The sequence below is a fragment of the Colletotrichum truncatum genome (assembly GCF_014235925.2).
Source record: "Colletotrichum truncatum strain CMES1059 chromosome Unknown Contig_0007, whole genome shotgun sequence".
In the NCBI taxonomy this organism is placed as follows: Eukaryota; Fungi; Ascomycota; class Sordariomycetes; order Glomerellales; family Glomerellaceae; genus Colletotrichum; species Colletotrichum truncatum.
In genome coordinates, this window is record NW_027222404.1 from 3,230,666 (window position 1) to 3,244,360 (window position 13,695).

Sequence of the window (13,695 nt, forward strand, 5' to 3'; positions counted from 1 at the left end):
CAGACATGGTGCCTAGCACCAACAGAACCGAAGTAGGAGGACGCGAAAGAAGGATTCTAGAAGGCAACACCAAGCGAGAGAGCAGGCAGGAGGACAACAATCTTCAACAGAGGGCATAAACACACAAGAATAGATAGCATAGTGGGAGCTTGGGGATAGCTGGTCCTGATCCAACAACAGGGCGAAGTGGGGCGTCGCGGTTTATCGTCGATGCTTCGGCTGTCTGCCAAACCCCGCTTTCCGGGCATAGCTGCTAGCATAAGAGCGGCTTCATAACCGTGTAGGAATCAATCAATCAATCAATCAATGTAGTACAAATGAGGCCTGGCACGGCCGCTGCCCGACTAGGATGCGCGAGTTAGCCAAGATCAAGGAGGCCTATAGACAACGACCACGGTACCACCCAGAGGCGAAGACATCCCCAACCGCTAAGGAGACGGAACCCCAAACTGGAATAACAACAAGGCCGGTACTGGAACCAGGCCCAACTCAGGATACCCGCCCGGGGCGTAGCAGATCACCCATTAAGAAGAAAGTACAGAAACGCCAAAAGTCAACAGGCGGCGATACACAGCATGAAAACAACAAAAACGACGAAAACACAATCACAGTCGCCCCAGAGAAGCCCAGACCAAGGAGGGTAATAATGCCCTCCCGCCGAGCACTAGAAGCTATAGACGTAAACACGCAGACGATACACAACAGCCACAACATGGAAATAGTCGACGATAGTGAATGATAACACAACATACACTTACAATACTACAGTATAACGTCAGAAAATCAAGAGACACCGTTATGGCTACGCTCCTCCGCGACCCTCGGATCGATAAATACGACATCATCGCTATCCAGGAACCATGGAAGAACCCATTTAACGCCACAACACACCACCCAGCAAAGGACCGCTTCCACCTCTGCTATCCGTCGAACAGAGAGGGAGGCCCAGCCAGGGTCTGCTTCTTCGTAAACAAAAAGCTGGACCACTCTAAGTGGCAGTTTAAGGAACACAGCAAGGATCTCTGTACCCTCACCATTGGATCAGAGACTGACCAGGGCGTCAAAATTGCCATACACAACATATATAATCCCCAAAATCAGGAAGAGGGAGAGAAAACGGTCCTACAACAACTACGAACAGCCCTAGAAACCAACAATCACATCGAGCAAATAGTGGTGGGGGACTTTAACCTCCACCACGAACTATGGGGAGGAAGCGACATTCGAACGACAGACGCGGGAGCCAGGGAACTGGTAGAACTCATGGACGACTCCGACCTCATCAACCAGCTACCCGCGGGAACAATCACATACAAGGAAGGAGACTATAGCTCAACGATAGACCTGTGTCTACTTACAGTAGGACTCATCGAAAGGCTTATTAAGTGCGGCATAGAAGACGAAGTAAACCACGATTCAGATCACCTTCCGATAGCAACGTCGCTAGACCTCACAATCGCGCAACTACAACCAGAGGAAAGGAGAAACTGGAAAGCCCTAGACGAAAGGGTATTCATAAGGGCTATTAAAAGGGAGCTCCCACCACTAAGGAGGCCAAGAACAAAGTCTGCCCTCGATAAATATGTCCAGGACATCACTGAAGCCCTCAGTATAGCGACTGAAGAAGCGGTACCAAAGAAGATCTTGTCCCCCAATCGCGAGCCGGCTGGAGCGAAGAGTGCGAGGAGGTCCTGGCCGAGACCAAACGACTCCGAAGACGGTTCTATGCGGAACACACAGAACAGAACTGGGAAGAATATATCATAGCCCGAAACAAGAAAGGCCGGACGATAAGAAAGGCGCTACAAAAGGCACATCGCGAGGCGGTTGAAACAGCAGCAGAATCACCAGAATCACTCTGGAGGATTGCTAAATGGGCCAGAACCAGACAGAACCAAATGCCGACAGTCACGCCAGAAATCGCCAAGCCAGGTAGTAATCATACGGCAACCACACCTGAAGAGAAAGCAGAGCTCTTTCGGGAAACATTCTTCCCAGCACCACCAGAAGCAAACCTAGAGGACATACAAAACGCAACATATAGAGACCAGATCACGCTCCCACCAATATCCGAGAACGAGGTAGAGGAAGCAATAAAGAAAACAGCACCGCGTAAGGCACCCGGCCCAGACGGCATCACGAACAGAGCGCTACAAATCGCCAAACCATGGATCAGCCCTCACCTAGCCAGGGCATTTAACCAGAGCCTCCGCATCGGTTACTGCCCCCAGCACTTCAGGAAATCTACTACCATAGTGCTACGGAAGCCAGGTAAAGATAACTATACAGTTCCGAAAGCATATAGGCCAATAGCGCTGCTCAACACAGTCGGAAAGATTATGGATGCAATCATAGCGGAAAGGCTAAGCTACCTAGCAGAGACATACAACCTGTTGCCTAAGAACCATATGGGCGGGAGGAGACAGAGATCGACGGAACATGCCCTACACCTCATTATCGATAAGATATATGAGGCTTGGAACACTAGACAAGGGATGGCGGCGAGCCTCCTTCTCCTAGATGTCTCGGGGGCGTTCGACAACGTGTCACACCAGAGACTCCTACACAACCTCAGGAAGAGACGGATTAACGAATCCATAGTACGATGGATTACTAGCTTCTTAGGAAACAGACAAACCCAAATACACATCGACGGATACCGGTCAGAGCCTTACACGCTCACCACCGGCATCCCACAGGGCTCTCCTCTTTCACCGATCCTATACCTATTCTATAATGCAGATATCCTCGACAGATGTAACCAAGGCCAGGAAACACTGGCCACTGGGTTTATAGACGACGTAGCGATCCTAGCATGGGCAGAAACGACTGAAGAAACATGCCGCAAGCTCCAAGATGCACTAGACGAAGCGGAGGACTGGGCAACAACCCACGCCTCCGTTTTCGCGCCCGAAAAGTTCCAACTAGTCCACTTCACAAGGGCAAGGTCGAGAATCAATACCAATACTCCACTACAGAGCAAATGGGGGGAAATACACCCCAAACCGACATGCAAATACCTTGGCCTCACGATGGATGCCATACTTAGATGGAAACAACACATCGATGCGATAGAGCGTAAAGTCTCAAAAACCATCTCCGCGATCAGCAGCCTCGGGAGCTCCACCTGGGGAGTGAAGACCAAAGAAATGCGAACAATATACCAAGGAGTAGCAATACCACAGATGATGTATGCCTGCTCAGCATGGTCTAACTCCGGCTGGAGGGGAAAGGGATACACAGACCGAACTCTCAATAGACTGAAACGATTACAAGCAAGGGCGGCAAGGGCAATGTGCGGAGCCTTCAGGGCTACGTCCGCTCCAGCACTCGACGTCGAAATGAACCTGCTACCGATGGAGCAACGAATATGGAAACACAACATCGACACGATCAACAGGCTAGGCCCACCAGAGCAAGGCTGCGAAAGCACCCAGAATAGGAGGAAGAGAAGAAGAAAGAAGAAGCAAAGGTTAAGCCCAAGACACACAATCGAACAAGAGCTTCACAACAAACAGGGCAGTAACACCAGACCGAGCGAGCAGATCCCACCCTTCATCACCCCTCCATGGTGGCAAGGGCCGCGCATATATATCGCAGACACTGCGGAAACGGCAGCAAAGGAACACCAGACAAGTCTCGATATAGAAAATGAAGCGTTACATATCTATACAGACGGAAGCGGCATCAACGGCCACATAGGAGCAGCGGCGGTATGCCACACTACACGACAAACCCGTAGCTCATATATGGGAGATGACGCCACCTCAACAGTCTATGCAGGGGAGCTGCGAGGCATTATCCTCGCCCTCGAGATTGCGGAAGAGGATAAACGGAAAGGGAACAACAGAAGTAAAATCCTCATCTACACCGACAACCAAGCAGCCATCAGATCGTCAGCCAAGCCGAAGGGCAAATCAGGCTCCTACTTGCTCAAGACCATTGCAGACAAGACACAGAAACTCCAGGAACATGGACTTAAGACAGAGATCCGATGGGTACCCGCTCACACGGGAATCCAGGGCAATGAAGACGCTGACATAGCAGCCAAAGAAGCCACAGGCTGGCGGCAGAACGGCCAGACGGGCACTAAGGCAGACACACCAAAGGAGCTATACGCACTCCGGTCAACGCTTAAGACATGGACGCATAGGGAGGCAAATAAAACGTGGCAAGCCGAGTGGTCGAGAGAGACACGAGGTAGAACCACCCATCGTCACACGCCGAAACCAACAAAGAAAGTGTTACAGCTCCATAGTGGGCTAAGCAAACGACAGAGCTCAATCCTCGTGCAGATGCGCACGGAAAAGATCGGACTCAGGGACTTCCTCTTCAACCGAAGAGTTCCGGACGCCACGGACGCCAACTGCCAATGCCGGGAAGGACGACAAACGGTATCGCACGTCCTGTTGCGGTGCCGTAGGTTTCGACAACTCCGACGCCAGGAACTAGGAGCCATCCCAGGACGACATAACCTCCGGGTCGTATTGAACGAACGCAAAGCAGCCGCGAAAGCCATCAGATTCATGGAACAAACCGAGATCCTTGGGCAATTCAGGATCGAGTCACAACCCAGACAAAGCTGAACATTGGGGGGAGACTGTAGGTACGCAGAACCACAGAACGAGGCATTAGGACTCGACAGATCCTATCATAGAGGTCACATTAGTAGGAAACCGCGATCAACATTAGGTGGCCGCCAAATGTAGATAGAGGTTAAAGTGCAAAGCAGGAATTTGGGGACAGCTGGTCAATGTTTTCGCATTGGCGAAGTGGGGCGGCTCGGATTAACATTCGAACGCTTCGGCTGTCTGCCGGACCCCGCTATCCGGGCATAGCTGCTGACATAAGAGCGGCTCCATAACCGAGTAGGAATAAATCAATCAATCAATCAATCAATCTGTAGTACAAATGTCCTGTCCTAGCCGCCCGACGCCCAAGTGGGTCGTTCGGCTGTTATCCTTGTTTACGGGTCGTAACATCAGGTCCCCTCTCCAAAGGTCTTGTCCTCAAGACCCAACATAAGTAGGTCGTTAGTCCCAGGTTGGGGATCCATCAATCGTGCTTCCTGATCTACTCATGATGCTGACACCATGTCAGGTCGCGTTCAAAAATCGAAATCGAGTTCTGCCTCTACTCTTCGTCGTCGTAATCGCGCATTGCGTATTGCTGAGTTTAGCCTTGTCGTCGACATGCCTTGTTCTTACTATCGTTCCGCGGGGAAGCGTTGCAAGCTTCTTCCGGGTGGTGAGGTTTGCGGCGAGTGTACTCGCTTAGGGCAGTCTTGTGATGCGGCGGCGGACGCTGTTTGTGCTTGTACGTTTCTACGCTCCTTGCGTTTCGTACGTGCTGCTAACTTGTCGTAGTTGATCGTTTACTAGATGAAGCGGCTCGTTTGGAGGACGCAGAGGTAGCTGAGGAGGAGGTGTTGCGAAAGAAAGCCGCTGCTTTGCGTGCCGCGCAGGCCGAGTTGGACGAGTCCATGGCGCGGTTGGATCGTTTACGTAAGCAGAAAAGAATGGTTTTCCGAAAGGGTCGAGAAGTTATAGAGGAGGAGCCGGTGGCGTCTCCCGTATCGGAGGTTTAATCGATGGGTGGCTTTGGTGTGATAGACCTGGATTCAATCCTTGATTGGAATCCTGGTACTCTAAACTTCTTATCGGGGGGGTCCTAGTCGTATTCTGGTGTTCCTAACCGAATAAACGGTTTTCCTTGTCGCGGTCTGTCTGCTTCTGCTAGTAGTCTGACGTGTCTGTGTGGGTGTCTAATCCGTTGGTAGCCGTTGGTGTTTGTTTGACTGGGAGGCGTTACTAGCGCTGGTGTGGTTTCCCGTTCTCGGTATTGTTGCCAATAGACGGAGAGTTCGTCAGTTGCGTTGGTAAGGTTCTTCGCAGGTTCCTAAGTGTTATCTTTATGTCCGTATCCTTTCCATTTGACGAGGTATTGATATCCTTCGGGTTCTTTAAGGTGGTCGATGATACGTTCGACTTCGTACTCTGGCTCGTTGTTTTCCACAATAATAACGTCGCTTGTTCGTAATCCTTGTGGGGCTAGTTCGAGTAGTGAAATGTAAAAGACTGGATGACACTTTATGCTGTCGGGTAGTGCGAGTTTAAAGTTGACGTTAGATACCTTCTTCGTAATTTCAAAGGGTCCAAGTTTCTTAAAGTCTAACTTATCGCTTGGTCGTTTTGTTTTGATGTTGCGGCGGAGAAGGTATACACTATCCCCCTCCTTTAGAGTTAGTCCCTCAACTCTTGATTTGTTAGCGTATTTGCGCATGCGTTCGCGCATAAATTCGAGGTCTCTAGGGAGTTCCTACTAGATCTCCTTAAGTCTGTTGATGTCTGCTACAGCTTTCAGAGCTGCTAGGCCTTGTCGAGGTTGTCCGTAGGCTGTTAGGTTAAATCCATAGTTCAGATAGAATAGTAATTCTTTTATACTTTCTCCTACTGCGCTGTTGTAGGCGAACTAGGCCATAGGTAGCAGTTAAACCCAGTTGTCTTGCTAATAGTTAACGTAGCAGCGTAGGTAGGTTTCTATGATCTGATTGATTCGTTCTGTCTGGCTATCGGTTTGCGGATGGAAAGCAGTAGACATCTTGTAGTCGGATCCTAGCTGCGAGATCAGGGATCTCCAAAACTTGGAAGTGAACAGCTTGTCTCTGTCGGATACGATTTCCTTCGGCATTCCGTGTTGGCTTACGATCACCTGCAGAAACTTGTAGGCGAGGTCTTCTGCAGTGCTAGACTCCATGTACGGGATGAAGTACGAATACTTCGTGAGTCTGTCGACGATGACGAGGACACTGTCGTAGTAGACGTTGGTTATTGGTTCTCGGGACTTAGGTAGTTTGGTGACGAAGTCTAGCGAGATAGATTCCCATGCGGTTTGCGGTACTGGGAGTGGCTGTATCTTTCCATAAGGCTGATGTCGGCTGGGTTTGCTTTTCGCACAAACCTCACAGTCCTTAATCGCTAAAGATACTTCTTGTCGTGTAGCCGTTTTGTCGTAGTGTTGGCGGATGCGTTTCCATGTCTTAGTTACGCCTTGGTGACCGTGTGCGGGTGCGGAGTGTATCTCCCTAATGGCTTCAGGAGACATCCTTCCAGGCGTGCTGGTACTGTCTCTTCTGGCCATCATTAAGAGTCTGGCTGCTGGCACAAGGTCTCCGTTTTTGTCTGCTTTGAGGATAACTCGGGTTTCCTCAGGTGCCTGGACCTCATGGTCCGGTCTTCGGCTGAGGGCGTCGGCCCTGCCGTTTTCTTTGCCTTTCCGGTAGACGATTCTGAAATTGAATTCTGACAAGAATTCGGACCATCGAATTTGTCGTTTGTTGAGATCTTTCGATGTGGTGAAGTGTGCGAGATTCTTGTGGTCGGTGTATAACGTCGCACACCCACTTCTCGCACACCCCCACATTTCGCACACCCATAAATCGCTCATGTAGAATTTTACCCTCTTCAACATTATTTAATATCTTCACCACTTTTACAGCGATTATTATAATTCTTTGAATAGTTACTCTTATACGCTTAATGGGCCAGTATACGGAAACAGAAGTCAATCAAGCTCTCAATGCAGTTGCAAGTGGGCAGAGTGTCCGAAAGGCAGCTCATGATGCTGGAATTCCACCATCAACCCTCCAGTCTCGATTAAAGGGTTCACAGGCAAGAAATGTAGCTTTCTCTAGCTTCCAGAAGCTATCTCCAGCACAGGAAAGTCACTTAGCTGAATGGGTGCGTATCCAGGCGGCGTTAGGGCTGCCGCCAACACATCAACAACTCAAGGAATTTGCCCAGCGAATCCTAGACATCAGAGGCACTACCCAGCCACTTGGGAGAAACTGGATTCAGTTCTTTATTAAGAGAAATCCATCAATCAAGGTTCATAGAGCTAGAGCCATCGATTCTAAGCGTGTCAATGGGGCCTCAACTAATGTAATCAGGCAATGGTTTCAACAACTCGCCCTTCCAGAGATCAAGGCGATCAAACCACATCATCGCTATAACATGGATGAAACTGGTATCCTAGAAGGCAGAGGATCAAATGGCTTAGTACTGGGATCATCAGAAAGCTCATCAATGCGAAAAAAACAGCCTGGGTCTCGGGCTTGGACAACTATGCTTGAGTGTGTCTCTGCAACTGGTCAGGCGCTTCCTCCACTTGTTATTTATCGAGGGAAATCGGTTCAACAACAATGGTTTCCTCTTGATATCCATAAACGTGATATTTACAGTGGTTGGAAGTTCACAGCAACTGAGAATGGCTGGACTTCAGACTCTACAGCTGTGGAATGGCTTGAGAACATCTTTATCCCTCTGACTAAGCCTGATCATCCCTCTGAGCAGAGACTATTGATCCTAGACGGTCATGGCAGTCATGAAACAACAGAATTTATGTATCTCTGTTATAAACACAAGATATATCTCCTTTTCCTACCGCCACATACATCCCACGTTCTCCAACCTCTAGACCAAGCAGTCTTTAGGCCTCTCAAGGCGACCTATCGAAAAGAGCTTGGATACCTCATTCAACACAACGATTCTATAGTTGTAGGCAAACGGAACTTTCTTACCTGCTATGGAAAAGCACGCCAGATGGCATTTTCAAGCAAGAATATCAGAAGCGGCTGGAAAGCAACAGGACTATGGCCCATTTCGATAGCTCGACCGCTCATGAGCCCTCTACTGCTTGAGAATGCTTCCAAGCCCTCAAAGCCAGGCTATTCTACGCCTATGAGGGCCTCTGATGGTGGAAAAGACGAAAACTGGGCATCTGCTACATCCATAGTAGCCTGGTCAACGCCCAAGAAGACAGTTGATCTATATGATCAACTTAGCTTATTCAGCAAGTTGGATAAAGATCAGCAAACGCAGCGACTGTTGTTTCGAAAGGTTCAAAAGGGATTTGATGAAAAGGACTATCAATTGGCTACAGCAGAGAAGAAGATTGCAATGTTGGAAGCAGAAGTTGAGGCTGGAATGGTACGGAAGCGGCGTAAGGTCCAAATGAGCCCAAATTCGAAGTTTGCCAACATTGAGGCAATTCACAAAGCCCAAATTGAGGCTGGCGAAATTGAGGATAGCTCAGATGAATCTAGCGAGCCTGAATTACCTATTAAAACTGGCGATAGTATCACAGTTGCAGGAGACGAATCAGACTTATAGTTATGAAGTTGATGAATACCTCATGATGACCCAATTTATGGGTGTGCGAAATGTGGGGGTGTGCGAGAAGTGGGTGTGCGACGTTACTTTGACCTCGTACTTGGTTCCTGAGAGTTGCGGTCTCCATTCTTTGAATGCTTCGATAATTGCCATGAGTTCCTTGTCGTGTATCTGGTAATTGAGTTCTGGGCCGTGTAGTTTGCGTGAGAAGAAGGCACAAGGTCGTAGCTATCCTTCTTCGTCTCGTTGACCTAGTTGTCCTCCTATGGCATAGTCTAAGGAGTCGGTCTCGACTTCGAATGGTTTCTCGGGGTTTGGTATGACGAGTATTGGTTCCGATGTGACTTGTTGTTTGATCTCGTCGAAGGCTTTTTTCTGTTCTTCTTCCCATTGCCAGGGGATGTCTTTCCTCGAAAGTCTCGTGAGGGGGTCGTTTCTATCTAAGTATCCTTCCAGAAATCGTCGGTAGTAGTTCACAAATCCAATGAAGGATTGTACGTCCTTAACGTTCTATAGTATAGGCTAGTCTCGTACTGCTGCGATTTTGTCTTTGGACATTTTGAGGATTCCTAGGGCTATCGTAAAACCTAGGAATTCGACTTCTTTAGCGTGAAACTTGCTCTTCTCGGGTTCCACTAGGAGTTTGGCGTCTTGCAGTTTCCGTAGTACTTAGTATACATGTTTTTTATAGTCTTTCAGAGTCTTAGAGAAGATTAGGATGTCGTCGAGGTAAACTACGACGAACACATCTAGAAATTCTCATAAGACGTAGTTGATCATCGTCTGGAATGTCGCGGGTGCGTTGGTAAGTCCGAAGGGCATCACAAGGTACTCGTAATGTCCTCGGCGTGTTCGAAACGCTGTCTTCCATTCTTCACCTGATTTCATCCGGATCAGGTTATAGGCTCCTTTTAGGTCGAGTGCTATAAACCACTAGGCTCCGTGCAGTAGATCTCGTAGTTCGGAGATAAGCGGTAGTGGGTAGCAGTTCTTGATCGTAATGTCGTTAAGTTTCCGGTAGTCGACGCAGAGTCGTAGTTTGCCATTCTTTTTTGGTACGAACAGGATTAGGTATCCTGCTAGTAATATAGAGGGTCTGATATATCCCTTCTATAGATTTTCTTCGAGGTAAGCGTCGAGTGCTTCCATTTCTTTCTAGTTAAGTCCGTAGATTGCTTCTAGCTTTGGCTCCTTCCCTTCCTTAAGGGGTATCTCGTGGTCGTAGTTGCTGTGTTCCGGGAGTCCGGTCTCGAGTTCTTCGGCGAATAGCTTCTAGTATTACCGGTATTCTTCTAGGATAGACAGAAGTCGGTCTTCCTTGCCGATGTCTGTTGCTAATAACGTCCTAGCGTTTACATCCTTGATCCGTAGGTATGCTAGAAATCTCTTCGCTTCAGAAGTCTTAAGAGGTTCGTTTAAGGCACCGTTCCGTAGTTACTTCTCAGTAACTAAATCCTAGTCCCAATAGAGTTAGCCTATTCTCTAATCTATCCGTAGGTTACTATCGTATAACCATGGTCTTCCAAGGATAACATCGTACTTATCTCCTATCTCCGTAATATCGAAGTTCAGTCGCTCATTCCGGCCATAGATCTGCAAAGGGAGTTACGCTGTCTCCATAGCAATGCGTCCTCCGCCGTACTAGACTTGTTCTCCTTCAACGGTGCTAAGTTCGTAACAGTCTTCGGCTACTTTTCTTTTCCAGGTTATCTTTCTTTCATTTACCATTCTTAGTAATATAAAGTTTCCTTAGGCTCCGCTATCGATCATAGCGGTAGCTATTCTTCCGTTAAGCTATATTTAGACTTATATATGCTCGTGTCGTTATATCGTAGGCGTCGTTACGCTACATAGGGACCTTATCTAGACTGCCTGTCGTTATCCCTTGTCTTCGGTAGGCAAGTCTAGTTTTTTAACTACTTGTCTATTCCTTATTCGTCGTTTTCTTACTATTTCTTCCATGCTTCGTCTTTCTTAATATAGTAGACTCGGCGCTAGTCTTGGTAGCAGTAATACTACTATATTTCTTCGTCAGAGTCCTCTCTAAAGCTAGTATCGTCGACTAAAGCGACTTCAAAGGCGACTTCTAGTTAGGCATATTAGCAGGCAACATCGCGAGGTGTTTCCGAGTCGTTAGGGGTGTTCTTAGTCGTTTCTAATTCAACCTGTTCTTCTAGTTCTTAGTTGATCTAGCGGATCCGTGCGGGATCTCCTTGTGCATGTTGTCGTCGTTCGATGTGTGCGTCTAGCGCACCGAGTTGTTATTACTATATAGGGTTTTGTAAGTCCTGTTAAATCCGCTGCAGGTTGGCTTGTCGTCCTGCATAGAGGAGGTTTAGTCTTCGCTAATTATCTTGTTCTAATTCCTCGTTATCGTTCATACTGTCAAGCTATTCGATTGTCTTGCGCTCGATTTTGCTATTGCTTCTATATCCCACAGCGAGGGTCCGTTTAGGTACGTTGGTAGTATCGTAACTAGATCGTTCTTAAGGTTTCTAAGGGTACTATCCTGCGTATTCCTTACTACTAGAGTAGATATAGCAGTTGTCATCGAAGCAGGTAGTCTAGTTAAGTTGTTTATAAGGGATCGTCTTCATAGCGATACTCGCTTGTCGTTTCTCTAGTACCGGTTAGAAGCGTTCCTTCTTAGGTAACCTACATTCGTATACTAGGTATCTAATCTTCTAGCAGTTATAATACTGTCTGTCTTTCTTCTAACTATCGTTCTTTTTATCATTTCTCTATATAGTACTAAGGTCTATTAGTCTACTATAGTAACCATAGGCAGTACTTTGTCAAGGGTTATTCTAGTTATTACGGGGTCTATTGTCGTTTCGCTAGTTGTTAAACTAGTGCTAAGGCTGCCACTAGTACTTACGTCCTAAGTTAGGGTTTTATCGTTTTTCGCCTCTTTCCTTTCGTCGTTCGAAAAGCCGGTTATCGATTTTAATAGCAAGTTCGGCATACTAAAGAAAGTCGTCAGGTCGATCAATCTTGATAATCTCGTCCTTGACTTCGTCTTTTAGTCCTTAATAGAACATAAAGATCTTAGTTTCCTCGGTAAGGTCGAGTTAAACGCTAAGTTATCGGAAATTGACGGAGTAGTCTTTAGCAGACTTAGTCTGCTTAAGTTATGCTAGATCTCGTTCGGCTTGTCGCTTTTCGTCGGGGTCTTAGAAGAGTAACCTAAGCGTATCCTCGAATCCTTTAAAATTAGCATAGATGTCGCGGGTCTCGGTAGTATACTCGTCGAGGGTCTTGCATTTAAGGTATTCTTCCTAGATTGGTTTAAACTACTTAAGGGCCTTTCCTCGGAGGTAGGTAGCTGCGTATACTACTTTTTCGGTTTCGTTAGTAAAATCTCTATGGTGAAAGTTCTGGTAGTTTTTAACCTAAATCAGGAATCCTTTAAGGGTCCCGGGGGTTCCGTCGTAGGTGACAGGCGCACTGAGCTTGAGCTTTTGTCGTCCTCCGTGGACGGGCGTAGTGACGATGTTGGCGGCGGCCCGGAGGGTGGTGATTTCCCCCTGGAGTTCCTAGATCTTCCGGAGGTTGGCATCCCCCTTGATGTCTTCTTCCAGCTTCTTGTAGGCCTGTCCAGCGTGCTGGAGTTGCTCGTTAAGGTTTTCTATTGCTTATCGGTTTTCGTTGACGATTTTCTGCATGTCTTTTGTCTCGGCTTCTTATTTCTAGATTATGCGTCGGAGCTTATCGTAGCTTTCCTTAGTAAAAGAGCCATCTCCATCGGAGTCGTACTTAAGGTCCGGCATGTCGAAGTCCTTAGTGTTGGCAGGCTCCTGCGCGAGGCTCTGAGGCTGGTTGCGCGAAGAGGATAAGGATCCTGGAGTAGGTGATTTAGCAGAAGCGCGAGAAGACATCTTGTCTATACTGTTTAGTAGTTCTCAAAAGGTGACTTACTGAACAGGAGCAATCAAAGTGTTACGGCTAGCTAACTGACAGTAGGTTTGTGTTAACAGTAAGCCAGGGATTGACAACAGTAACAGTCGTTCTAGGGTCTAGTCGATTGAATCGTAGATCTTCAAAGGTCTTGGTAATCAGTCAAGGCCTTAACAAGAGTCGTAGAGTAGTCGTCACTTAGGTATAGCTGAAAGTACCGGTTAGGGTAATCACAAAGTTGATTGCTAAAGAGCTATGGAAGTCTGTCCTCGAGCCCGGCTCGAGTCCATCCTATATACAAGTCCTGAACGGTCCTCCTTATCTTGGCTATGTTGGATATTTGACATATCCAACATATCCGGGGATCGGTTGGATATCTGACATATCCAACATATCCAGCCCGGGTTGTCCCTACCCCGCGTTATCCCCGAGGCCACGTGACTTGTCCATAGTTCTTCCGTTCCGAGGATCCCTGGTTACACCTGTCGGCTGGGTTACATATGCCCTGCGTTAGCCGCCGGGATCCAGGCGGGGTCGTGTTAGCGACCATGTCCAACGGGTCGTAACACATCGCTCATATAGAGCTGTACCCTCTCCAACAGCCTGTTATATCTTCACTCTATCAACA

At 47.8% G+C, this 13,695-nt stretch overlaps 4 protein-coding genes across 4 annotated transcripts; 3 read left to right on the forward strand and 1 right to left on the reverse strand.

Annotated features, from left to right (window-relative positions):
- Positions 1-349: 349 nt before the first annotated feature.
- Positions 350-4,586, forward strand: CTRU02_211313 (zinc knuckle; the record flags this gene model as incomplete). The annotated part of the gene is made up of 3 exons (XM_070205605.1): positions 350-679; positions 769-1,609; positions 1,639-4,586. 3 exons carry the CDS (start codon positions 350-352, stop codon positions 4,584-4,586), a joined length of 4,119 nt encoding a protein of 1,372 aa, XP_070060848.1.
- Positions 4,587-5,093: 507 nt separating this feature from the next.
- On the forward strand, positions 5,094-5,587 carry CTRU02_211314 (uncharacterized protein; the record flags this gene model as incomplete). The annotated part of the gene is made up of 2 exons (XM_036720335.1): positions 5,094-5,316; positions 5,367-5,587. 2 exons carry the CDS (start codon positions 5,094-5,096, stop codon positions 5,585-5,587), a joined length of 444 nt encoding a protein of 147 aa, XP_036588078.1.
- A 2,425-nt stretch (positions 5,588-8,012) lies between these two features.
- CTRU02_211315 (transposase) lies at positions 8,013-9,170 on the forward strand (the record flags this gene model as incomplete). The annotated part of the gene is made up of 1 exon (XM_036720336.2): positions 8,013-9,170. The coding sequence occupies one exon, from the start codon at positions 8,013-8,015 to the stop codon at positions 9,168-9,170; it is 1,158 nt and encodes a 385-aa protein (XP_036588079.2).
- A 3,689-nt stretch (positions 9,171-12,859) lies between these two features.
- On the reverse strand, positions 12,860-13,048 carry CTRU02_211316 (uncharacterized protein; the record flags this gene model as incomplete). Its single annotated transcript, XM_070205606.1, has 1 exon — positions 12,860-13,048. The coding sequence occupies one exon, from the start codon at positions 13,046-13,048 to the stop codon at positions 12,860-12,862; it is 189 nt and encodes a 62-aa protein (XP_070060849.1).
- Positions 13,049-13,695: the final 647 nt, after the last annotated feature.